At 39.1% G+C, this 27,869-nt stretch overlaps 1 protein-coding gene across 1 annotated transcript in view; it reads left to right on the top strand.

Moving 5' to 3' along the window:
• Positions 1-27,869, top strand: part of plxnb1a (plexin b1a) — a 111,668-nt gene that overhangs the window by 68,676 nt on the left and 15,123 nt on the right. The window contains exons 3-20 of the mRNA XM_063016180.1: positions 1,612-1,794; positions 7,571-7,705; positions 8,228-8,328; positions 8,435-8,567; positions 9,564-9,720; positions 11,261-11,369; positions 13,548-13,656; positions 17,705-17,839; positions 17,944-18,057; positions 18,160-18,253; positions 18,371-18,537; positions 21,108-21,259; positions 22,715-22,820; positions 22,961-23,097; positions 23,316-23,492; positions 23,903-24,122; positions 26,157-26,399; positions 26,876-27,049. Coding sequence (XP_062872250.1) covers positions 1,612-1,794; positions 7,571-7,705; positions 8,228-8,328; positions 8,435-8,567; positions 9,564-9,720; positions 11,261-11,369; positions 13,548-13,656; positions 17,705-17,839; positions 17,944-18,057; positions 18,160-18,253; positions 18,371-18,537; positions 21,108-21,259; positions 22,715-22,820; positions 22,961-23,097; positions 23,316-23,492; positions 23,903-24,122; positions 26,157-26,399; positions 26,876-27,049 — 2,646 coding nt within the window. The remainder of the gene's footprint in view (positions 1-1,611; positions 1,795-7,570; positions 7,706-8,227; positions 8,329-8,434; positions 8,568-9,563; positions 9,721-11,260; positions 11,370-13,547; positions 13,657-17,704; positions 17,840-17,943; positions 18,058-18,159; positions 18,254-18,370; positions 18,538-21,107; positions 21,260-22,714; positions 22,821-22,960; positions 23,098-23,315; positions 23,493-23,902; positions 24,123-26,156; positions 26,400-26,875; positions 27,050-27,869) is intronic.

Here is a 27,869-nt window from a genome sequence, read left to right as displayed (position 1 = left end):
GAATTCATCATGGATTCTATAATGGAGAGCTTGCCAAGCCCTGCTGCTGCAAAGCAGCCCCAAACCATGTCATTTCCACCTCCATGCTTCACAGTTGGTATGAGGTTCTTGTGCTCAAATGCTGTGTTTGGTTTGCGCCAAACATGTCTTCTGTTACTGTGCCCAAATAATTCAACTTTGGATTCATCTGTCCAAAGCACATTGTTCCAGAAGTCCTGGTCTTTGTCTAGGTGTTCTCTGGTAAACTTTAGTCTTGCCCTGATGTTTTTTTTTGACAGCAAGGGTTTCCTCCTTGCAGACCACCCATGAAAATCAAACTTATGCAGTCTCTTTCTGATGGTAGATGCATGTGCCCTGACAGTGGAATGGCTGATTTCTAATTGTTTTGAGATCTTTTTAAATCCCTTTCCAGACTCATATGCATCTACAACCTTCTTTCTGAAGGCCTCAGAGAGCTCTTTAGATCTCACCATGGTGATACCACTTACTTCAATAATCAAGAGCAAACCAAACTAATGTTTGAGGTTTAAATAAAACTCCGATGTCCTCTAACGATGCTCTAATCATCGCAGCTGATGTGATGCACCAGATTCTAATTTTAGACATTTTAAGTAGTAATAAATGTGGGGTGTCCTAACTTTTTCCTCACAATAAATTTCCATTTTTGTTCATTACATTTTACAACTTGTGTTTAAAAGTCATTTTTTTTGTTTAGTTATATAAGCTGCATATATATATATATATATATATATATATATATATATATATATATATATATATATATATATATTACTTAGGAATGCCTTCAGGACAGATAATATTTATAATACCAGTTCATTTAACATTAAAATGTTTTTCAGTAATTTTACATAAACTATAGAACATTTTACTGACCTAAAAAAAGAATAATCTAGAAGACCACAGTGCTTTAGTTGCTTTGCTGCAATCTGAATTTAAGATCTAATTTGTTTCGAATCTAGGAGACCTCATTAAATCTCAGGAAGATTTTGTTTATATTTTTTTTCTACGACCATTAAAATGAGTAATGATGATGCTGTTTGACAAGGGCAGAGCAGGCACACTCCGGAATAAATTCTAACAAGGTTACCAAAGAGGCACATGGGCACTTTTATCGCTGCATGCATTGTCTTTTACTGTTGTTGAAAAGGATCGATCAAACTCAAGTTAGTGTAATGATGGCTAGTGTACAGGAGAGGTCTTAAAATTTTGGGTTTATGAACTGAAATAAAATGATAGAAAAGGGCTTTTGTGTTCATCTCCAATACACAATCTATGATACTATCAGAGTTGTTTTTTAAGATTAAAGAAGAGATAAAAGACATGATGGAGATAAAGAGATGACATCATTGTGCATCTAACTGTCTCTACAGGCTACAGTTGGTAGAGTTAATTGTGTTGGTCTCAAGAAAGATGCCACTTGCAGACTTAGTATTACTTAATCTGATCTTTGCTAAATCTTTTTATTTCAGATAAGCAGATTTTAGGGGGCTTAGAGGCAATAGCCCAGATTTTTACTCTTGGGACGAAAATCTTAAAGAATTATGAAATAATCAGCGAAGAAAGTCTTAACTCTTGGTTTTTTCTTTCCAGAACACACTAAAAACCTACCCCTGCGGTGCAGACCACACTCCCAGTCCAATGGCCAGCCGGGAGCCTGAGAAAGCTACGGCAGTATTAGAGAGGCAGTCTGCTCGTTTCACAGCTGTGGCTGTAAGTGTGAGAGAAGGACACTCCATTGCTTATCTGGGAGACTACGAAGGATATTTGCACAAGGTAACTCAATTAAACTCATTGATCATCAACAAGCATCTCCCATGTATTTGTCTTGAACCACATGTCACACCTTAAACCTCAACACCTTACAAAGTCTTACACAGTATTTTGTGGGAATGCAAAGTTTGCCAAATTTCTATCGATAACCAGGCATAATTAGTCAACATTTAATTAATAAGCTACATCACAAGTTACATCACTGAGTTTCATGTCAACAAGGATTTGAGCTTTACTAATTAAAACTACTTTTATACAGTCACATAAATCAAATTATTTATCTTTTTTTCTTGTGGACTATTTAAAATACCTCATGTTGTCTGTTTACCAATAGTTTCATACCTGTATGAAACTATTCTGCATACTGATATCTTGTTAACAATATAGAGAAACAAGTATTCAGTTATTTTTGCTGTTTAAAATGCTATTAAACAATAAATATACCAAACACCTGGAACGACAAAACGTTCCAGACATTTGCACCACTTAAGAGTTTATAAAATGCTCTTAGACTTTTGATGAAGAAAGGCAAGAGAAAATGCAGTAACTCAAAGAGATACAGAATGACATTTACAGCATATAGCAGACATACACCGATCAGCCATAACATTAAAACCACCTCCTTGTTTCTACACTCACTGTCCATTTTATCAGCTCCACTTACCATATAGAAGCACTCTGTAGTTCTACAATTACTGACTGTAGTCCATCTGTTTCTCTACATGCTTTGTTAGCTCCTTTCATGCTGTTCTTCAATGGTCAGGACTCTCCCAGGACCACTACAGAGTAGGTATTATTTGGGTTGTGGATCATTGTCAGCCCTGCAGTGACAATGACATGGTGGTGGTGTGTTAGTGTGTGTTGTGCTGGTGTGAGTGGATAAGACACAGCAGCAGCTACAGGAAGCCAGTGAAGAGAGTGCAGCAGCGGGTGATGTGGCATTGTTTGGGTTGATTGAAAACCAGGTGGTCCACATTTTGAATCAGTTGCAGGGGTCTGATAGTGGACATGGGAAGAGATGCCAATAGGGTGTTGCAATAGTCCAGTTTTAAAATGACAAGAGACTGGATAAGAATCTGAGTGGCTGTCATACAGAGGAATGGTCCAATGATGTTATAGAGGAAGAACTGGCATAATCATGTCATGTTAGCATTGAGAGTTAGGAAAAACAGCTTGCTATCCAGAACAACACCAAGGTTTTGTACATTATCAGTGTCATTTAGAGGCATGACTAGGTCTTGGCATGGAGACTGATCCTCTGGAATGTTTATCAGCTTGTTACAACTGGGGTTAAGCTTTAGGTGATGATATCCATAAGCTGCCAGACATGCCGAGATACAAGCTGAAACTTTTGGGTCTGAGGAAGGGGAGTGATAGGATGAGCTGAGTATCAACAGCATAGGAATAGTAAGAGAAACCATGGGAGGATAAGACTTTACCAAGAGAACTGTTGTATATTGATAATAGTAGAGGACCAAGTACAAAACCTTGTGGGACTCCATTTAAAAGATTTAATGGAGAAAGATTTCCCTTCATGACTTAGGTAAGGACACCCTTTCATGTAGGAAGACATCCACTGCCATGCTGCACCAGTTATTCCAAGGTTGGAGAGAATAGAGGAATGCAGTGAATTACTTATCAAAGGATGCAGATAGGTCAAGTAGAATCATTAGCTTTGGCATTGTGACAGCCTTTAGGGCTGTTTCTGTGGAGTGTGCTGCCTTGAAGCCAGACTGATACTGAACTTGGAGGTCATCCTGGATGAGAAAAAGATATAAGAGATTTGTAGATAGCCCGGTCAAAATTCAGTCAGTTTTATATGTTTGTGGTGTTTGTGGAATAAGAAGAGGGAGATAACCTGTACTGACAACTAGAACAACAGTTAATCTGTTTCCTTTATTTATTCTTGAGATGTGTCTAGCAAATGGTCTAAGTGACTTATGTTTTCTCTTTATCATTAAGAGTAATTCTGTGATTAAATGGGTAAAAATTATATCTACTAAATTTAATAACATAATGTGTGCAAAAAGTCAAGGGGTCTGAAAACTAAATCTATTGTGTGTTGATTTACAGTGTTAAGTAAATATTATGATTTTTTTTGTCTCATTGCCTTAGTAAAAACAATTACCTCAACACACACAAGTATCCTATCACCTAAAGTTAGGACATACACTATGCGGACAAAAGTATTGGGACACCCTTTTTAATTATTGGATTCATGTGTTTTGGTCACATCAATTGCTAACAGGTGTAATAAATAAATTATATAAAGGAAACTTTGTGTTTCCAACTGTGCAGCAACAGTTTAGGGAAGGCCCTTTCCTGTTCCAGCATGACTGTGCACATGTACACAAAGCAAGGTCTAATAAGACATGAAGAAAAGCTTGGTTTAAAGACATTTAACTGGCCTGCACAGAGCCCTGACCTCAGCCCATCTGAACAGCTTTGGAATGAACTGGAACATCATTTGTGGCTTTCTTGATCACAATTAGTTGAGCACAAATTAGTTGGGCACAAATTCCTACAGACATAGAAGCCTGTGGCTATTGTTATAGCTAAAAAGATCACATATATGTCACTTTGAGTTGATATCATTTGTTTTTGAAATGGGTTGTCCAAAAAGCTTATGGTCAGGTGTCCAAACACTGTTGGCCATATAGTGTCTGAAGTGTAGTAAACAGTAATACCGTATAATTTGGCTACATGTAATATGACTCTGCATTCATAATGAAGTTCATTATTAATTCTCGGCCTAAGATAAAACCTCAATTCTTTATGATGCTCTATTATTAATGCCAAATCTTACTACAGCAGGACGAATTCCAAAGCCAACAGACAAACAGTAATGTGTGTATATAAAACACTTTTTATACACTTTTTGCTTAAGGTTCCAAAGCCAGCAAAAAACACACCCATATTCTTAATCAGTCTCACAAAGATTTATACGGTAAGGGTGCATGATTTTTGCAGCAGGTTACAGTAACTGGCAGTTAGTCGATGCTAATCCAGTTAAAGCTGCTTAACCTGAGTATGTGAGCGCTGTTGGAGCTCTTTAGATTGAGGTGTCTGACACCCTTAGCAATGTCACCTGCTCTACTGATGGGATTCTCAGGCCAGTAATCTCATTTCCTGAAACCTACTCCTCTGGTGATATGATTCAAGAAGCATTAGGCACCTTTTCATGGATGTATTCTGTTGCCTTTCACCTCACGTTTTCTCTAGTAGACTCTATAATGTTGAAATGGCCAAAAGACTTTTTTTTTTTTTTTAGTTATTCATTATTTAATGTTTTAGTCTCTGCACTTGTGTGGGCTTAATATTAACTGATTGATGGTAGAGGTAATCCTGTTTTTTTATTCAGTAACTACTTCATCCTGATCAGGTTCACAGTGTGTTTAAATCCTACCCTGCTCCCCCTATATATATTACCTTTACATTCTTTTTTTTTTAACTCAGTGCTCATTTAAAGAAGGATATGGTATTGTATAGTATGGTATAGTGTGGTAGAGTATTGTATAGTATGGTATTGTTTAGTATGGTATATGGTATTGTATAATATGGTATTGTATGGTATTGTATTGTATTTTGTAGTATGGTATATGGTATAGTATGGAATGGTATGTGATTGTATGGTATGGTATGGAATGGTATGTGATTGTATGGTATGGAATAGTATAATATACACTGCCTGGCCAAAAAAAGGTCACACACTGTAATATTTCATTGGACGGCCTTTAGCTTTGATTACGGCACGCATTCACTGTGGCATCGTTTCCACAAGCTTCTGCAATGTCACAACATTTATTTCTGTCCAGAGTTGCATTAATTTTTCCCTGTGTGAAAATGATGTCTCATGCTCCCTGAACCACTCTTTCACAATTTGAGCCCGATGAATCCTGGCATTGTCATCTTGGAATATGCCCATGCCATCAGGGAAGAAAAAATCCATTGATGGAATAACCTGGTTGTTTAGTATATTCAGGTAGTCTGTTGACCTCATTCTTTGGGCACATAACGTTGCTGAACCTAGACCTGACCAACTGCAGCAACCCCAGATCATAGCACTGCCCCCACAGGCTTGTACGGTAGGCACTAGGCGTGATGGGTGCATCACTTCAACCTCCTCTCTTCTTACCCTGATGCGCCCATCACTCTGGAACAGGGTAAATCTGGACTCATCAGACCACATGACCTTCTTCCATTGCTCCAGAGTCCAATCTTTATGCTCCCTAGCAAATTGAAGCCGTTTTTGCCGGTTAGCCTCACTGACAAGTGGTTTTCTTAAGGCTACACAGCTGTTTAGTCCCAATCCCTTGAGTTCCCTTCGCATTGTGCATGTGGAAATGTGCTCTTACTTTCACTATTAAACATATCCCTGAGTTCTACTGTAGTTTTTCTACGATTTGATTTCACCAAACGTTTAAGTGATCGCCGATCACGATCATTCAAGATTTTTTTCCGACCACATTCCTTCCTCGAAGATAATGTTTCCCCACTGTCCTTCCACTTTTTAATAATGCGTTGGACAGTTCTTAACCCGATTTTAGTAGTTTCAGCAATCTCCTTAGATGTTTTCTCTGCTTGATGCATGCCAATAATTTGACCCTTCTGAAACAGATTAACATCTTTTCCACGAACACAGGATGTGTCTTTCGACATGGTTGTTTAACAAATAAGAAGCTACTCACTGCATCAGTTAGGGTTAAATAACTTGTTGCCAGCTGAAACATAATCACCCATGCAGTAATTATCCAATGGGAGGCTCTTACCTATTTGCTTAGTTAAATCCAGGTGGTGACCTTTTGTTTTGGCCAGGCAGTGTAGTATGGTATGGTATTATATAGTATGGTATGGAATAGTATAGTATAATATAGTATGGCATGGTATGGTATGATATTGTATAATATAATATGATATTGTATGGTATGGTATGGTATGGTATTATATAGTATGGTGTGGTCTAGTATAGTATAATATAGTATGGTAGGGTATTATATAGTGTGGTGTGGACTACTATAGTATAATATAGTATGGTATGGTATTTTATGGTATGGTATGGAATAGTATAGTATAATATAGTATGGCATGGTATGGAATGGTACAATATTGTATAATATAATATGGTATTGTATGGTATGATATGGTATAGTGTGGTATGGTATTGTATGTTAGTGTATAATATGGTATTATATGGTGTGGATTAGTATAGTATAATGTAGTATGGTATGGTATTATATAGAATGGTATGGAATAGTATAGTATTATATAGTATGCTATGGAATGATATTGTATAATATAATATGGTATTGTATGGTATGGTATGGTATGATATACTGTGTGGTATGGTATTGTATGTTATTGTTTGGTATAGTATTATATACTATGGTGTTATATGATATAGTATGGTATGGTATAGTATGATATAGTATGGTATGGTATAGTATGATATAGTATGTATAGTATAGTATGGCATGGTATTATATACCATGGTATTGTATGGTATAGTATGGTATGGTATAGTATGGAATGGTATTTATGTCAATAAATGTATTTTGTGTGTGACTAAATGATGCAGACAATGCAAACTAAAATAGTCATTCTTTTTTTTATAAAACAGGTATGCTCTGCTCATTCAGTTTAAATCAATCATTTTAGTCATTTATGGTGGTTTTAAGGAGACACTCTTTTTAAAGAATTGTAATGGTATAATACAGTTTGTTGAGATATTTACAGTTTGTCATTTTACTGTTTGATTAAGTTGTGGTGTTCCCTATGCTAGGTATTCCTGGGGAAATGGAACACTAGTGAAGTGAAGACCTACTCGAGTCTTTCCATTCATCCGGGTTCAGCTATCAACAGAGACCTGTTACTTGACTCCTCTCAGAGATATCTTTACATAATGACTAGCAGCATGGTAAGTCCATCAGCCACACACTACACATACACTATGTGGCCAAAAGTATGTGGACACATAATCACAAGCTTGATTTAAATCCCATTTTAAAACCATGGGCACAAGTTCTATAGTGTAACTGGAACAACCTATAGTGTGTCTGGCACAAACAAGGTGAGGCCTATGACCAGAAGAATACTATGATCATGGTCAAGCATGGGCTTTACTATGTGACTGGCATCATACATTCTTAAAAATGCCAGGGCATTTTGAAGAGGAAGGCAATGGGTTTCTGAGGTGAAATTAAACCTTGGTGATCAATTGATTTTCCAGAAAGACAGTGATCCCAAGCTCACTTTCAAAGCTTGGTTAAGGAAACAGACACAGAATATCATTCTGAGTCTCTAGATTTAAATGACCCAACAGAAAATCTTTAGTGGGATTCAAATGAAGCAATTTCAGCATGAAAGCCATCATACCTTAATGTCCTGAAAGCTTTTGCACATTACATTAAGTGTTGTTTGTATGTGTTATTGTGTGCAGGTAGAAAAAAGACCAGTGGCAGAGTGTGATATACACACAAATTGTCAGTCCTGTCTTGCAGCTCGAGATCCTTACTGTGGTTGGTGTGTCCTGGAGGGCAAGTAAGTACTTTCTGTAATACTGTGATGTTTTCTTTTATATTTTATACTTCTTGATTTACATTTTATAAACCTACACTGTTTATGACATTGCTTTTTACTTTCATAGGTGTGGCATGCTTTCTGACTGTAGCCGAGGCTCAAGAGAAGGCCACTGGCTGTGGAGTTTTAATGAGGAGCAAACGTGTTTAAGGGTGGAGTCAGTGAGCCAGTCCAACATCAGTCTTGGGGAACAAAAAGATGTAGGTACTTTCATCTGGACATACACTAGATGGATGAAAGTACTTCCAATAACTCACCTGTGCACAAAGCAAGGTCTATAAAGCCATGAAGAAAAGCTTGATTTAAAGAAACTCCAGAGTCCTGACCTCAGTCCCACTGCACAGCTTAATGAACTGGAACATCATTTGAAGTTTTCTTGACCAACATCATTGCCCAACCATACAGATGCTCTTTTGACTGAATGGGCACAGATTTTCACAGACATACTTCAAAGCCTTCTCAGAAGAGTGGCTGTTGTTATAGCCGAAAAGATCAAAGATAGAGTTTTTTTAAATGGGTTCTCCAACAAGCTCATGGTCAGGTAACCAAATACTTTTGGCCAAAAAGTATATAAAGATACCCTGTTATAGGGGTAGTTTCTATAGTTACTTATTAACTGAAGGTCCTTTTAGCCCACCAATAGTTGATTTCAGTGTGATTAATAGACAACCAACTTGTCTGTTTGCATTAACTTTTCTTTTTTAAAGGAAAAAGTTACATTACATTTTAGCAACAGACTAAGTTTTAGCCATATGCAAACTGTAATTATGAAAAATGTGCAACATAGATAAGGACTAAAAATTCAAAAGGTTAAAGAGAACTGGGAGAATTATGATATATTTTATCTAAAAACTTTAATTCTGATAGAAATAATGAATGCTGCCGCTTTTTTGGGCTCTCCAAGCAGAAGAAGCTGCCTTATAACAGGCAGTGGAGGTATGTGTGTGTGTGTGTGTGTGTGTGTGTGTGTGTGTGTGTGTGTGTGTGTGTGTGTGTGTGTGTGTGTGTGTGTGTGTGTGTGTGTATGTGTGTGTTTACATATGTACGTATGTAAGCAGAACATATACAAAAACTTATTTTTTAACAATGGAAACTGACCATGCTCTAGACTTTGTGATGTCTATTATTCTATATTGTACATATTGAATACATTACTTACTATTATGGCTAAATGGCTGTTATGATTTATTTCATAGGTGGCTTTAGAAGTGCCAGGCCTGCCCAGCCTTTCTGAAGGAGAAGCATACACCTGTTTTTTTGAGGAGACACAAAGTGAATTGATTGTCAGTGGAACTACAGTCACCTGCTCCACTCCCCCAGCCTATCTGGTACCTCCTGTGCTTCATGGACAGGGTAGGACATTTAATCCACATATTATGCCAATAAATTATTTGGCAAGCAGTGCAGAAATTATAGAACAGGACTAATATGATCACATTTTCTAGTTTAAGTTAGCACTCGAGCTGCAGCATTTTGAACCAGCTGGGCTTGCTTATGGATCTAACAGAGCATCCAGTGAGAAGGGCATTACAATAATCTAACTGAGAAGTTATAAACAAATGTTTCAGTTTTTCAGCATCATTAACAAAAAGTATTTTCTTATTTTAGCAATATTGCAAACTCTAGTAATATTATTAATGTGTGGATCAAAGGAGAGGTCTGAATTAATTGTGACACCCAGGTTTTTTTTTTTTTGCAACTAAGCTGGATGTCACAGAGAAAGCATTAAAGTTTAGTATCATATTGGACAACTTTAAATAGGTTTCTTCCGTAAAATACAGTTGGCCCTCCCTATGTGTCCCTTATAGTCCCTTGTATAAAATGGTGAAGTATTTGCAAATAACCTATACACAATCCCCCATCCCCAGACTTGTCTGTGAAGGTGCCTGGCCAGATAATAGCACCACTGAGATTTAGGGTTAGGGCCTGGAATTTGTAAAGTTGCTTTGAGACCTTTTACAAATACATTTGCCTTGGCTGGACTACATTTAGCAGCAGGTTTTGAGTGGGATCACACTATAATAGCTAAACTGCAATGTATGTAGTAAACATGTGATTACTACTGATTCATGTCATCATTATAGTTTGTATGTCTTTGACCCTACCTTCAGACCAGCAGGGAACCCTACGTTTGCCCGTTGTCACCCGAATTGCTCAGCAGCCATCGCCTTGTGTTCACAACAAAAGCACCATCATCACCTGTGGCCGTTTGGTTGCCATGGTTTAACAAACACCAAGAAGGGCAACTGTAGCCTGTTGGTTGAGGTTCCGGACTAGTAAGTGGACTAGCCAGGTTGCCACTGTTGGGCCCTTGAGCAAGGCCCTTAACCCTTAATTGCGTAGATTGTATACCGTCACAACTGTAAGTTGCTTTGAATAAAAAGTATCTGCTAAATAAGATAAGATAAGATAAGATAGCCTTTTATTATGGCTAAAATGTGAATGTAAGAAAACAAAGCAAATGCCATGACAGTACAGCGTTCTGGCTAGTATCTACAGAGCGTATAGACAGAAAACAATTTGATCCTTGCCACCCAGTTTTTACCACAAATAAGTTCCTGTTAAATACATGTTGTTCAATGGTTATACCTAAAGCATTTTTTCTTATTTAAAGTGTTACAGTAAGTACTTATAGTAGCTATAATACAATAAAAAAAAGCCTTGATAAAGTAAAGGCTTAAATTAAATTGGTTTAATTTTTTCTCCTTTTTGTATTGTCTTATAGTAATTACTGTATTTGATTTAAGTAATATAACAGAAAAACTTTAGTGTAGTTATCAGAAAGATCTGTCATCTCTTATTATGTGACAGCACCAAGTTGTGAATAGAATAACACATGCCTCTTTAATTTGTATATAACAGACTTTATTATGTATATTTTTTCTCATGGCAGATTCTGTGTCAGTCACTCTATCTGTACGCTTCCTGAATGTGACTGTGGCAGTTCAGGACTTCACATTCTATGACTGTTCTCTTGTGCAGCAACTATCTGGCACCATGCCGTAAGTTTCTCACACTTACATAGCATTCAGATTACTGATCCAGTGTAATTATATATATATATATATATATATATATATATATATATATATATATATACAGTGTATCACAAAAGTGAGTACACCCCTCACATTTCTGCAAATATTTCATTATATCTTTTCATGGGACAACACTATAGACATGAAACTTGGATATAACTTAGAGTAGTCAGTGTACAGCTTGTATAGCAGTGTAGATTTACTGTCTTCTGAAAATAACTCAACACACAGCCATTAATGTCTAAATAGCTGGCAACATAAGTGAGTACACCCCACAGTGAACATGTCCAAATTGTGCCCAAATGTGTCGTTGTCCCTCCCTGGTGTCATGTGTCAAGGTCCCAGGTGTAAATGGGGAGCAGGGCTGTTAAATTTGGTGTTTTGGGTACAATTCTCTCATACTGGCCACTGGATATTCAACATGGCACCTCATGGCAAAGAACTCTCTGAGGATGTGAGAAATAGAATTGTTGCTCTCTACAAAGATGGCCTGGGCTATAAGAAGATTGCTAACACCCTGAAACTGAGCTACAGCATGGTGGCCAAGGTCATACAGCGGTTTTCCAGGACAGGTTCCACTCGGAACAGGCTTCGCCAGGGTCGACCAAAGAAGTTGAGTCCACGTGTTCGGCGTCATATCCAGAGGTTGGCTTTAAAAAATAGACACATGAGTGCTGCCAGCATTGCTGCAGAGGTTGAAGACGTGGGAGGTCAGCCTGTCAGTGCTCAGACCATACGCCGCACACTGCATCAACTCGGTCTGCATGGTCGTCATCCCAGAAGGAAGCTGACGCACAAGAAAGCCCGCAAACAGTTTGCTGAAGACAAACAGTCCAAGAACATGGATTACTGGAATGCCCTGTGGTCTGACAAGACCAAGATAAACTTGTTTGGCTCAGATGGTGTCCAGCATGTGTGGCGGTGCCCTGGTGAGAAGTACCAAGACAACTGTATCTTGCCTACAGTCAAGCATGGTGGTGGTAGCATCGTGGTCTTGGGCTGCATGAGTGTTGCTGGCACTGGGGAGCTGCAGTTCATTGAGGGAAACATGAATTCCAACATGTACTGTGACATTCTGAAACAGAGCATGATCCCCTCCCTTCGAAAACTGGGCCTCATGGCAGTTTTCCACCAGGATAACGACCCCAAACACAACCTCCAATATGACAACTGCCTTGCTGAGAAAGCTGAAGGTAAAGGTGATGGACTAAACCCAATTGAGCACCTGTGGCGCATCCTCAAGTGGAAGGTGGAGGAGTTCAAGGTGTCTAACATCCACCAGCTCCATGATGTCATCATGGAGGAGTGGAAGAGGATTCCAGTAGCAACCTGTGCAGCTCTGGTGAATTCCATGCCCAGGAGGGTTAAGGCAGTGCTGGATAATAATGGTGGTCACACAAAATATTGACACTTTGGGCACAATTTGGACATGTTCACTGTGGGGTGTACTCACTTATGTTGCCAGCCATTTAGACATTAATGGCTGTGTGTTGAGTTATTTTCAGAAGACAGTAAATCTACACTGCTATACAAGTTGTACACTGACTACTCTAAGTTATATCCAAGTTTCATGTCTATAGTGTTGTCCCATGAAAAGATATAATGAAATATTTGCAGAAATGTGAGGGGTGTACTCACTTTTGTGATACACTGTATATATATATATATATATATATATATATATATATACAGTAATTTCTGTGCATGTGAGCCCTTTCTTTTCTTTTGCCTTGTTTCTACTCTTGAGACCAGACCCTAAGTTCTCTTCTTCACCAGCCCATCCCGTCACAGTCACTGCACTAAAAGAGTAACAGATCGTCTCATCTCAGTGACAGATGTCTCAGTAATAGCATAGCAGCTGCTTCTTACATTCCTCCTCAAGGCAAATTCTAGTTCTGCCCCGCCCTCTCTTTCTCTATCAATAATTCCCAGCAAACAAGCACTGCTTCTTCAAACACCACTTAAGTTAGTTTGATTTGGGCATTGACGTGCGGGAAATCTTTGACTTGGATTCCCGTAGTTTGAAGGCTGCCTTATGAAATTGGAACGGATTAGTGTTTGGAACACTAGGTATCGTTTTACACACTCTCTTAACAGAAAGTTAATTTACTCTTATTCTTTCCCTCTGTTTTTCCTGTACAGATGTGTAGGGTGTGTGAGTAGTCACTGGAGATGTAACTGGTGCATACACCAGCATCTGTGCACACATAAAGCCAAGTGTGACAGAGGAGTTATCATTTATAACCAGCATGTAAGTAATTAAAGAAGTTATTTTTATCACATGTCTGAGCAAATGTAGTTGCAAGAAAAGGTTTGGGGATTGTTTGGAATTTTCTTGTGTAACAATTACTTGTAAAAATCGGTACTAGCTGTCTTTCTAACAGACTAACACTTTCTGCCTACGTTAAAAACCTAAAATAGTACTTTTCATGCCTTTACTAAGCATTATTATTCTTTTGGCAATTCATAACCAGGCAAAAAAACCTCCTTTGGCAGCAAAGAAGTTTTTGTATATAGTAATTGCTATAAAAGTACTCCTTTTTATTATTTTATTAGTTAGCATAGCCAATTAGTTTTCCACTGCTGGGAACTCTAATCGCATCCACGAACGGTATATTTGCCTGACAAGCGCATGCGCAGTCCACCGACCCCTTCTTATTGCCCATACTTGGTGGATTTTTGCGTGAGGCCAGTCTTGCGCAGGGAGAGTCACACGCTGATCTCCGCATTTCTCCACTTCTATACCCGGGCTACTAACACAGAGTTGAAGACCCCACCCCCCTTTTTTAGTCTGGACTTTTCCCACCCTGCAGACTAGTGGCCACTTTTTTCTGCCGCAGCCACTGCCAATTGTGCCTGCTAGGAGGCGCCCAACTGAGCAGTAGCAGAGCTGAGATTCGAATTTGGGGACAACAGAATCCCAGTGCTGGTGTGCTAACGGAATATCACACTAAGACACCTGGGCACCCCAAAATCACTAAAAAATAATGATAAAAAATAGCCTTCATCTTAATTTTGTAAAGCATGAACTTGACCTTGGACACATTTTAAACTGTATTGTTGTTTATTTACTTGTGTGTTTTGGTCATTGTCTTCAATAAACTTGACAAGTCCAATAATGTTTTGGGGAGCATTTGTTTAGTTAGTACTATTTTGTGTTATTCTTAGATTGAATACCTGAAGAATACATGTTCTATATTGAATTATTTAGCATGCACCTTGTGCTCATGGTGTAATTTTCGCTTAAATACTGTATAGGGCGGGTAGAACAGTGTAGTTATTAAATGTTTATGATTTTTTACAAATTTTTAAACACCCAGGTTTTGATATAATAGAATCCTGCTCCATCTCTTTCTAAGATCATGTGATCTGGCATAGTTTATATAAGTAGATCTTTACTAAAAAGAGCAAACTTTTTTCTTTCTTCTTGCAACTGCTTACTGTTCAATACTGACATGTCTGCTTACACGTCTCTTGCCTGACATTTACATATTTCCACTTTTAAACAGTTGCTTTTTCTCCTCTCTCTAAATGTAGGACAAGTTCAAACCAACAGAGTCAGCTTTACACACTTTACACCCTAATAAAAAGTTAACAACCAAAGCTCCTGTAACAACCAAAGCCATGGCCATGTATACTGCCCGTCGAACAACTCCCACCGTCTCAAAGCAAACTGCCATCAACTCCACAAATGTGGAAACCCCACCCCTCCCAACCAACCTGCCCACCACTCTCCAGCATACCAAGGCTTCCTTAACACAACAGGCTTCAACCATAGCGGCAGGAGGTGCAGCAGGTGGTAAAAAATCACATGTGGGTTTGCTGTCATTACTGACTCGTGGTGGCGATGGTGAAGACATGAGTGATCTGTCTGATAAAAGATTATTAGCAGACATGATTAAAGTGCCCACCTTGACAGTCTCTTCTGGGAATGTGGCCATTATTGAGTCATCGGCTAAACCAATTCCATCCTCAACTGCTACGATGACCGTTTTAATGGGGGAGACTGACAGTGTCAGAGCATCTCCTAAGACTGGACCAGCAGTGTCCACACCTTCTGTTTCTGTCCCCTATGCACCATACGTGGACTACCAGTCTGATGCAGCTGACATTTTTATCATGGTGAGTCAGGATCTTTGGGTAGCTGAATAGAGACAAACCAAATGCTAGCAGATGCAAGCAATTCCAAAATGAATCTACCTGTCCATAATTAAAACTGTTACTGAACAGCAATTTAATATATGGAACATTGTTTTTTTAAATAATAATAAAAATATGTTACTACATACTCTACATAATACAGTAGAAATATGCTACTAGATCCTTATTTCCTGACTCATCCTCAACTTCTTGACTTCCTCTATTATCTATCATATCTCTATAACTACACTGCTCAAAATTAAGAGAACACTGAAATCACACATCGGATCTCGATGAACGAAAGATTGAAGTTGAAAATCTTTACATAACAACAGTCAATGGAAATCAAAATCATCAACCCATGGAGGGCTGGACTCAAATTCATACCAAAAATCAAAGTAAAACATTGAAATCATAGGCTCAACTATGTAAGGAAGTCAATCCATGATGTTACTCAGTAGTGTGTATGACCCCCACGTGCCTGTATGCACTCCCAGCAACATCTTGGCATGCTCCTGATGAGACGGTGGATGGTGTCCTGGGGGATGTCCTTCCAGACCTGGATCAGGGCATCAGTGAGCTCCTGGACAGTCTGTGGCGTGACTTCATGGCGTCGGATGCACTGATACATAAAGTCCCAAAGGTTCTCAGTTCAGGTCTGGGGAACGCGAGGGCCAGTCAATGGCATCAATGCCTTCATCGTCCAGGAACTGCCTACACACTTTGCCTACCAGACAAGGCCGGGCATTGTCCTTCACCAAGAGGAAACCAGAGCCCACTGCACCAGCGTAAGGTCTGACAATGGCTTTGAGGATTTCATCTTGGTACCTAACAGCATTCAGGGTATCGTTGGCTATCACGTGGAGGTTTGTCCGGCCCTCCAAGGATATGCCTCCCCAGAACATCACTGACCCACCACCAAACCAGTCATGTTGGATGATGTTGCAGGCAGCATAACGTTTACCACAGCGTCTCCAGATGCTTAAACGTCTGTCACATGTGCTCAGTGTGAACCTGCTCTCATCTGTGAAGAGAATGGGGTGCCAATTGTGGACCTGCCAATTCTGGTGTTCTCTGGCGAATGCCAATTGAGCTGCACGGTGCTGAGCTGTGAGTACAGGTCTCACTAGAGAATGTTGGGCTCTCATGCCACCCTCATGGAGTCTGTTTTTCACAGGTTGTTTAGAAACATGCACACCAGTAGCTCACTGGAGGTCACTTTGTAGAACCTGCTGCTGGGTTGATGCCCTTCTACAACCCTGTCCTGTTCTCCTTGTGTAATGGCCTGTGTCCTGGTATCTCCTCAGTGCTCTCGAGACTGTGCTGGGAGTAGTGCTACCAGTAGTGACGAGGACACTAGCAAAACACAAAACTAGAAAAGAATCAGTCAGGAAGGATAAGGTGAGAGTATTTGTTTATGGCCACCACCTGTAAAACCTCTTTGGGGGTTGTCTTGTTGTTGCCTCTCCAGTGCACCTGTTGTCACTTTTATTTGCACCAATGCAGGCGAACTTGATTCACAATCGCTTATGCTTCCTAACTGGGCAGATTGATTTCCCTGAAGTTTAACTGACTTTGTGTTATACTGTGATGATTAAGTGTTCCCTTTATTTGAGCAGTCTATCTATCTATCTATCTATCTATCTATCTATCTATCTATCTATCTATCTATCTATCTATCTATCTATCTATCTATCTATCTATCTATCTATCTATCTATCTATATATCTATCTATCTATCTTATCTGTTATATTTAACAACTAATAGTTTCCTAAATAAATTACAGTTAACACATTATTTCAAATCATAGCTTGAACTAATCATTAAAATATACAATGAAAACAAAAAAGTATCATGTCTTTCTATCAAACAGACCAATTAGCCAGGATTACATTCCAGGCATGGCAGCAACCTTTTAAAATCAATGTAAAATCATTACAATAAATTTCAGGAGCTACAGGAGTTCTTCATTTATGATTTATTAGATATAGTAGTAGCAATATATCTAATCACATCTAATGTTTGAGGAGGACAGAAGGTTTATTTATGTCTTGTGTTAGGCTTTATTTACTTTTTGAGTTGTTCTACTTTGTTTTACAATGCTAACTTCATAAATGTACTTGTAAGGTCTTACAGGTATGATGCATTGTGTTTGTAGGATGATCAGGAGTCACTGATGACCAGAGGTGCAAACTCTTGTCCATGTGTGGACAACGTTCAAGGTTCCTCGCTCCTACCTGTAAACATTGAGAGCAAGATAACATTGGTAGGACGTAACCTGCACCTTGATCAGGTAACATGAGATAGTAATAGGAGTCTTGGCCATCTAGCATCACTGTTAAATGCTTTTTTGAATGTTTGCCATTAAGGCTTTTTAAAAAACAAATATTTTTGCAGATGGATTACGAGTGTGTACTGACGATCGATGGCAAGTCCATAGTAGTGGCAGCATTTGTTGAGAAGGATAATTCACAGCCCCATTTATTTTATATCACCTGCCAACTGCATAAGGTCTTTCCTGCAGTTTTCACTAACACACACACATTATTACATTACGACTGAGCATTTCTGGATTAAATGTCAAAGTCTCAAGTGTTTTTGTGTTTGTTTCAGTATTCCTACTCTGTAGTTGTGGAAGAATACAGAGCAGCAATCACAGTCAGAAGACAAGGGTCTTTTCAGATAGACAGTCCTCAGGATTTGCACTGTAAGAGAACAGTATTGAATAAAACAGATTTTGATGAGAAATTGCTCAGAAGAAATTATTACAAAATTATTAGAAAATATAGTAATATAGTAATATTTTGCTATAATTGTTTTTTAGTGAGGTTGTACAATTGCTCGGTGGGCCGTTCAGACTGCAGCCGCTGTCACACTGCAGATTTAGATTATGGCTGTGTGTGGTGTGAAGGAAGTCAGTCTAGTTGCGTCTTTCGCGACTCCTGCAAGGACCAAGTCCAGCATACCTGCCCTGCACCCCATATATACTTGGTACACATTTATACACATTTATACACTTGACAACTATTTGTGCACCCTTTTGTCATAGTTTTTGGATCTGCATGTACAACCCTGAATTTGGGTGGCACGGTGGCTCGGTGAGTAGCACTGTCGCCTCACAGCAAGAAGGTCCTGGGTTCAATTCCCAGGTGGAGTGGTCCGGGTCCTTTCTGTGTGGAGTTTGCATGTTCTCCCCGTGTCTGTGTGGGTTTCTTTCGGTAGCTCCAGTTTCCTCCCAAAGTCCAAAGACATGCAAGTGAGGTGAATTGGAGATACAAAAATGCCCATGACTGATATTGAAAACTTGATTTTATGAATCTTGTGTAATAAGTAATTACTTGTCCTGTCATGAATGTAACCAAAGTATAAAATAAATAAGTAATTTGGATTAAAAAGGGACTGGTAATTAGCAGAGAACTTTATAGCCTCCAGTTATAATAATCTACAGTGGATTCAGAAAGAATTTAGAACCCTTGACTTTTTAGAATAGAATAGAATAAAATGCCTTTACTTGTCATTTATACATATACATGTGTTGTGGTCAGAGCGCAGGGTCAGCCATTGTACGGCACCCCTGGAGTAGACAGGGTAAAGGGCCTTGCTCAAGGGCCCAGCAGTGGCTGCATAGCAGAGCCTGGATTTAAACTGTCAATCTTCCAATTGATAGCCCAACACTCTATAAACTAGGCTACCACTGTCCACTTTTTTGCACACTTGATTGTTGTGTTGTTTAATTAATTTCAAAATGACATCATTGCCATTTTTTACCCAGCAATCCGCACTTAATCACCCATAATGACAAGGTGGAAACATAATTTTATAGTGTTCAGACCCTTTATTCAGAAACAGCTTCCTTGGATAATTATTGCACACGTAAATTTGGGCAGTTTATCTCATTCTTCATGGCAAATCCTTTCACCGTTCGTCAGTTGGTTGGCAAGCATCTGTGCACAGCCATCAGGTCTTTCAGATGTCTTAAGTGACTTTCCCACTTCACTTTAGTGTTTTGCCTGCAGAAAGGTAAACTTTTACCCAAAAGCTTTTACCCAAAGAGCTTTTTGTCAAGGATGTTTCTGTAATTGGCTGCATTCATTCCACTGCCACTCTGCTACAAATGCTTGATTTATGGAGTGCTGCAAAGATGGCCATTCATCCAACAGGTTCTCCAGTCACTTTACAGGACTTTCGGAGGTCTTTTTAATTGACTGTTGGGTTCTTTTTAAACATTAAACAAGACCCTTCCTGTCTGATTACCAAATTAGGCCAGACAGCTCTATAAAGGTTCAAGGTTGTGCCACATAGGTTCCATTTCAAAATTATTAAGACTACTGTGTTTTATATCCTTGTTTTGATCTATGCATTGACACAATTTGATCACAGCAATACACAGAGAGTGCCTTGGACTTCATGGCTTGACTTTTGTAGTACAATGCAGCGTAAATTGTAGACTCTTTAACCAAACCAAACCAAGGTGTTTGCTTTTTCAAATTATGTCCAATCAATCCACATTGCAACAGGTGGACCTAAATGGAGTTCTAGAAACATCTCAAGGATAATTAAAGCAAACAGGATGCACCTACCTACAGTTTAGGGTCTGAATACTTTGATGAATAGGAGATGTCAGTTTTGATTCGATTTATTTTTTATCACGTCAGTATTGGAGAATAAGTGTATGATGGTAGGTAAAAACATAAAATGGTTGGTAAAAAGGTAAAAATGGTAGGGACAGTGGTAGCCTAGTGGGTAGAGCTTTGGGCTATCAATCAAAAGTTTCACAGTTTGGATCCTGGCTTTGCCATGCTTCCACTGTTGGGCTCTTGAACAAGGCCCTCTCTGCTCCAGGGCCGCCGTACAATGGCTGACCCTGCGCTCTGACCCCATCTTCCAAACAAGCTGGGATATGCGGAAAAGTAATTTCATTGTATAATACACCTGTATATGTATATATGCCAAATAAAGGCTTTCTCTTCTAAAAATGGCAAATATTTCCATTCAAAATCAAATACACAACACAAAGTATGCAAATACTCGCGGGATCTTAATATTTTCTGAATCCGCTGTTACTCTGACATTGAAAGTTTAGCAGTGGCATGTGAGCTGTTATTTAGCTGACTTGTCAGGTCCAGTGTCACTGTTTCACTAAACATTGTCAGCAAACGTGAGTCGCAGATGACCTAATCAATCCTGTACAACATCAGTTCCCCAGTGTGAATAAACAAATGTCTTTTATTCAGACCTTGAGCCAGTCTGAGTTGTACTCATACAGCATTGAATGCTTCCCAAGTGAGGCCCTTCTAAATTGTTATAATTAGATAGCTTAGAAAATGGCATAGGGTATAGAGGGTAGATGGAAGAGTAGGTAGTTGCTAAAGCATTAAGATGTGAGAGTCTTTCCAATTTGCCTATCTTTTATGGTGTAGAAATGAAAACACAAAGAACGATTTATTATTGTACATACTTTAATTACATATTCGGGAGGACTCATTCATTTATGTGACAAATGGAAGCTTTTATTCAGCCTGACCACACCCTCTCACATGATTTTGTGCTTTGTTGGTTAGATAGAGCCTCTGTCTGGTCCAGTGGAGGGGGGTACTGTGATCACTATCTTTGGATCAAACCTGGGACAGAGGGCTGAAGACATTCAGAACTCTGTCGACGTTGCTGGAGTTCCGTGCACGGTTATCCCTGGCAGATATGAAGTTTCCTCTCGGTAAAGGCATATTCCTATTTATCTTAATTATATCCATATAAATCCATACAAGTCCAAGCATTAATCAGTTCCAATCAACACACATTAAGTGGGGAATATGGGAAATATTTATACAGTCCATTGTAAAAAACTGTTCTGGTTGGGTTTAAATACACTACAGTGTATTATTCAAATAAAATAAATCAGACTTATTTTTAAAACTGTACCTCAACAGTGCATTATGTACTGTTTATGCCACATGAAAACATAGGTCTGTAGACCTTGGTTCAAACTTTGTCTGGTCACTGGCACCTTTCTAATACCCAGAGTCGCTTTACATAGCAGTATAAAACATATTAGGAAATCACTTGTTTTATTCTTTATGTGCTGTCAAGTTGATTCTGACTCCTGGGAAGCATATGAATAGTGTTCCCTCAGAACATCCTGTGTTCAGTTTTGGTCTCTGAGCTTCTAAATGGCCTGTTCATTATTACGCTATTCATCCATCTTGTTGCTGGCTGTTTTCTTCTTCATTTACCTTCAGCTGTTCCAAGCATAATTTTGCTTCCAATGAATTGATTCTTTTTATTCTGTGTCCATACAAAATAAACGAGCTTCAGTTTGGTTATCAGGGCTTTGAGTGAGACGTTAGGTTTAATTTGGTTGAGTATTCATTTGTTAGTATTTTTTGCCATCTGAGATACTTTTAAGTCTTTGGATTGATAGAAATCTTTATATGTAATCACAAGTAATGAATGGCATTGTTGGTCTGGATCTGTTCTTTCTTGTAAAGAAAATAGTTTTGGCGCTCAGGTGGCGCAGCGGTAAAACACGCTAGCACACCAGAGCTGGCATTTCAAACTCGTCGATTCGAAATTCGGCTCTGCCATCCGGCAGGCTAGGCGCCTACATGAACAACTATTGGCTGTTGTTCATGGGCAGGGTGCCAGACAGGACCTCATAACTAATGCAATTGCGACCTCTGCTGGCTGATTGATGGCGCCTGCACAGAGTTGAAGGATAATGTGAGATCAGGGTGTGGCTCTCTGTACACAAAGCTGATCCACATATGAACTCGCCTCATGCAGGTGAAAAGATGCAGTCAGCTACTGCACACGTCGGAGGGGGTGTGTGATAATTATGGCTCTTCTCAATCTGGGTGGAGATTAACATCAGTAGAGAGGAAGCGTAATGCAATATGGTGATTGGATACGACTAGTTTGGGAGGAAAATTGGGGGGGGGGGATGAAAAAAAGAAAATCAACAAAAAAAAAAGGAAATAGTTTTGAAGCGTTGCAGTATACAGCATTTTGCTATTAAAATTAGGTAAAAAATGATCATCTAACCCTCTTTATACCTTATGAATACTTTAATGTGTGCCTGTTACTCCTTATACCATTTCGCCCTAGGGTACTTATATCTATTCTAAATCTATTCTTTACAATTATAAATGTCTTTGCGTGTGTGTGTGTTCAGTATTGTCTGTAAGACAAGATCAAGTGGAGGTGAGAAAAAAGGACAAGTTTCAGTGGAGGTTAAAGGAGGAGGAATTGGACAGTCTGTCCAGCACTTTCGCTACCAGGTTAGTGTTGCTTCATCCTGCCTACAGTAAACTATTGAGATATTCATAGTAAAACATTTCATGAATTATCATAAATTGTTTTACTATATTAATCCTATTATTTAAGCATGCTAACCAATGTGTGTGTTTGTGAATCTCAGGACCCAGTGCTACTTAAAATGTCCCCAATGAGGGGTCCAGTGTCAGGAGGGACATCGGTCATCATCATGGGTAGGGGACTTCGTACAGGCCATCCGAATGAGATCAAGATCCTGATTGGTGGAGTACCTTGTGTTATGTAAGAACTACGTTAAGAATGTTTTTGTTTACAAACAAATAATTAAATCAGGTATCAATTACAACCATTCAGTCACTGCTTTATGAAAAACTGAAACATGTTCATAAGTTAAGTTTTTTTATAGAACATTTATACATTAAATTGCTTTAATAACCTATTTAGATCGTCTAGGCAATATGATCTTGAGGACTAACGCAGTTTTAACATTGTGTTTACAGCTCTTCCAAACTGGACGATGAACAAATTGAATGTGTGACCAGTAGCAGTAACAGAACTGGAGAGCATCGAGTGACTGTGTGGTTTGGTAGTGCACAGCGCCATCTACTGAAATCTCTGTATTACTACACTCCAGATCCCAACATCACCACTGCCGTGCCTTCTAAAAGCTTTCTCAGGTATGTATGATTTTGCTCTATTGATGATAGTTTGTTTTATATACATAATGTTATACAACACACACACCAGTTATTTTCAGCAGTTGTGCAGAAGCAGAGCATTTTGTAACTTCCAACACAGACTTGAGAACTGGAAGCATAAAGCTAATGATACAGAATGTTCTAGAGGTTATAAACCCTGAAACATGCTAAAATGTGTCACTAAGTGTACACTTACGTTAGATATTAGAAGACTACACACTGCTGTTACAATGCCAGGCTTTTGTGATATAAAAATGAGACAAAGGTAAATCATTTCAGTCAATATTTTACGTATTTAACCATTTTTCTTTGTTTTGCCATCAATCTCATGGTCCCTGCCTGACACATTTACCAAACCTGACTTTTAATTCTTCTTTTTGGTTGTCCAGTGGTGGTCGTGTGATTCGAGTTACTGGTCAGAACCTGGATGTTGTCCAGGACCCTTGCATTCGAGTGACCCTGAGCCCTCTGGAACCACCATTTCGGGGGAAGAAAAGGAAGAAGAGGAAGAGCAAGGGGCACTTTGGAAGAGAGGACAGACTCTATAGACAACGACGAATAGTTCCAGAAGCAGGCTGTTCTGAAGACAGCATATGTATTGTGAAGCAGGTAAGATTTTGTGTTAACATGTACAGATGAGTGACAAATTACAGAAATAAAAAAAATGCCACTTAGTAAGGGTGTTGTTGGGTCACCACAAGCCGCCAGATCTGAGAAAACACTGTCTTACAGGCATGTTTTTGATCGTTGTGTCAAAAGAAATAAATAGGTCAAACATGCTAGCACATCAGGGCTGACATCTAAGCAGGCTGGGCACCTACAGGGACAATGATTGGCTCATCCATCAGGGTTGTATGCTGGAGGAGATTACTTATAACTGATGCAATTATGACCTCTGCTGGCTGATTGATGCCATCTGCATCAGAGGCGAGGAATAATGGAGATCAGTGCGTGACTCTCCATGGACAAGACTAAGCCCCTTATGGACTCGTCTTGTGCAGGTGAAAAGATGCAGTCGGCTAGTGCACATGTCGGAGGGGGTGTGTGTTAGTCACTGCTCTCCTCAAACAGGGTTGGAGGTTAGCAGCAGTAGAAAGGAAGTAAAATGCACTCTGGTAATTGGACTACATTGGAAGGAAAATTGAGGGTAAATGCAAAAAAAAAAAAAAAAACTACATTCAGTTTTGTTATAATTTGCAGGGAATAATTTATAGACCATTAAGGTTTTTATTATCATAGAATAAATGACCTTTACCAAGGGTGCCAGTCTTCTTGGAGCTAACTCTATGTTACATATTGTTGTACAGTGGATACACAAAGCATTTAAACTCCTTGCCTTTTTGCACACTTTTGCATTGTGTTGTGAGGTTCTGCCTTGAAGATTAGGCTAAACTTTCCAAATACAGGTGTGAAAAAGCTTGTGGAAATGTGTCTAAGAAAATTTGCAGCTGTAAGTGCTGCCAGTGTGCTTTTGCTAAGATAAACTATATTTATTCAAAATCAGAAACAAAATAAAGTGCATAAAAAAAAGTCAAGGGACAGCCGGCAAGGTGGCACAGCAGGATATTCTGCTAGCACACCAGCAACGAGTTTCTGAACTCCTCAGTTCGAAAATCGGTGTTGCCACCGGTCGGCTGGGCGCCATCTGGCTGGCATAATTGGCAGTGCCTGCAGCAGATACTAATTGGCCACCGTATCTGCAGGGTGGGGGCCGGATTATGTGTGGGTGGGTGGTTCTTCATACGCTGTGTAAGGACCCTGATTGGCGGAAGAGACGCCTGTGCAGAATGCAGGGGCGAGAAGATGCGGAATGCGGAAGAGGCGTGTACAGCGACGTGCCCTCCTTGGATGCAGTCTGGTATCTCTCAGTAGCGGAAGACAAAATTGAGTGCGCTAAATCGGAAGGTAAATGGGGAGAAAATCCATTTTAAAAAAAGTCAAAGGACTTGGATAATTTCTGAATTCGCTGTATTTTTGTCTGTAGGTATTAATTATAGATAGTGCCCTACTAAATTCTTGAAAAATTTGCTTAATTTCACAGGCCTCATTTTTTCAAAAATCACAGAATTTACCAATTTTACCAAGTAAAGTGTCACATTTTACGACAGTCATTAAATAACACTCATAAATTAAATGATGGAATAAATGGAAGCCACAATACAATGCACAGCCTACCTAGTTGAATGTCCGTGTTTTGACACCGCCCCCCTCCCCCGCGTCCACAGAATTGGTTAGGGGTTTTCCAAACTCAGTTACCCAAGTAGTGTTTTAGCTATTGTACACTTCGACATTTTAACTAACCGATTGCTAACTTAATTGCTGTAGGATTGCTAGGAGTGCCTCATAGTCCAAATTAACCAGTAAATGTGAGGCACTTAAATGCTACGTGAATGAAAAATGTTAAATCACTTAACACAAACCTGAAATTTTGAATTTCACAGCAAATTGCATGTTACACTGGAAACGGCTCATTTCACGTCCGTGATGCAATTTTGATGGCCATAAATTAGGTAGGGCCTTAACTATTTATAACAACAGAATATGGAATATAGAGGGTGGAATTTTAGACTTAATTAAACCAACACACTGTGATATGTGCATGCATTGTGGTACATATTAACTATGTACTGTGTTTCTTTTTAGGTGGAGGAGCACTGTGAAATTGACAGCTCCACTCTGCTCCTTTGCCCCACGCCAATGCTTGGTCCTGAGGCTCGCCATGCTGACATCAGTGTCCAGTTCCTGCTAGACAACCTCAGCTTTGACTTTGAGGAGGTCACCAGCAGCCCTTTCACCTATGAGCTAAACCCCACTCTCCACCCACTGAACCAAGAAGACCCCAGCAAACCCTACCTTCACAAACCTGGCAGCATCATCTCTGTTGAGGTTACACAACATTCAACAAGTTTATTTTTTGCAGATCTTTTGTTATATATTTAATAAACAGCCATTATTAAATATATTATGGTCAAAAGTAAGGGCATCTGACCATGAGCTTGTTGGACATCCCATTTTAAATACATTGGCATTAATATTTTAAAATCATTGACATTAATCATTTGTGATTTACTCTTCTGAGAAGACACAGAATTTTGGAATGTATATATGCGGAATTTGTGCCCATTTAGTCAAAAGAGCATATTTTGAGGCCAGGTATTGATGTTGCAGAATTTATTCCAAAAGTGTTAGGTGGGATCCATAAATCATGTATTTATGGATCTCACCTTAACACAATAACACAATAACACAATAACGCTGGAACAGGAAAAACCTTCCCCAAGCTATTGTCAGTTACAAACATTTGACCATTTAGTACGCTCTCTGTGTGTGATGTGTAAGGAAGTATTTGAACAATTTTGCAGGGAGAGAATTTGGACTTGGCCATTTACAAGGAGGAGGTGCTAGCACTGATAGGAGATGGGGTGTGTGCAGTAAAGACCCTCACCAGAAACCACTTATACTGTGAGCCTCCTACCCATCAGCCCTCGGTGCCCACCAAGAAACGGGAGGGCACAGACGTTCTGCCAGAGTTCACTGTGAGTTGTTAAACACTTCAGTTGTTTCTGTGATTGATTGCTTATTAGAATAATTGTGTCATCATTAGTTGAATTTTTTATTGTTTATTTCCATAGTAGTTTGGGCGAATTTATTTATTAATTTTATTAGGATTTTAACATCATGTTTTCACACTTCAGTTACACACATGACAGGACAGGTAGTTACTGGTTACACAAGATTTATCAGTTTAAGTTTTAATATCAAACAGAGTCACAGTCAATTTTGTATCTCCAATTCACCTCACTTGCCTGTCTATGGACTGTGGGAGAAAACTAGAGCTCCCAGAGCAAATGCACGCAGAAAGAGGAAGAACATGCAAACTTCACACAGAAAGGACCCAGGCCACTCCACCTAGGAATCGAACCAAGGACCTTCTTGCTGTGAGGCGACAGTGCTACCCACCAAGCCACTGTTTTACTGACAATTTGCTGTACCATTTCAAAAACCTTAAGCATCGTCATAGCATTAATTCTCATCCAGAGTTGCATACATTTTTGGTCAGGATCTTTTATTGACCACTTTGTGAAGTATTTTCTAGCACATCCCAAAGACTTTCAATGGGGTTACAATCTTATGGTGGCCAATTTGTGCATGAAATTGATTCCTCATGCTCTCTGAACCTCTCTTTTACAATCTGAGACTTTTTTTTATAATCCAACTTCAGCTTTTAAATGATATCCAGTCATGTCAATCAAGATTTTTTTCTACCCACATTTCCTGGCTGAAGGCTGGAGATATAACAGATAATAACCAGATTATAACCTTTTTAATAATGCATTGAACAGTTCTTAACCTCAT

This window comes from Trichomycterus rosablanca, chromosome 19, assembly GCF_030014385.1.
Source record: "Trichomycterus rosablanca isolate fTriRos1 chromosome 19, fTriRos1.hap1, whole genome shotgun sequence".
Classification (NCBI taxonomy): Eukaryota; Metazoa; Chordata; class Actinopteri; order Siluriformes; family Trichomycteridae; genus Trichomycterus; species Trichomycterus rosablanca.
This window is presented reverse-complemented; position numbering and strand designations above follow the sequence as displayed.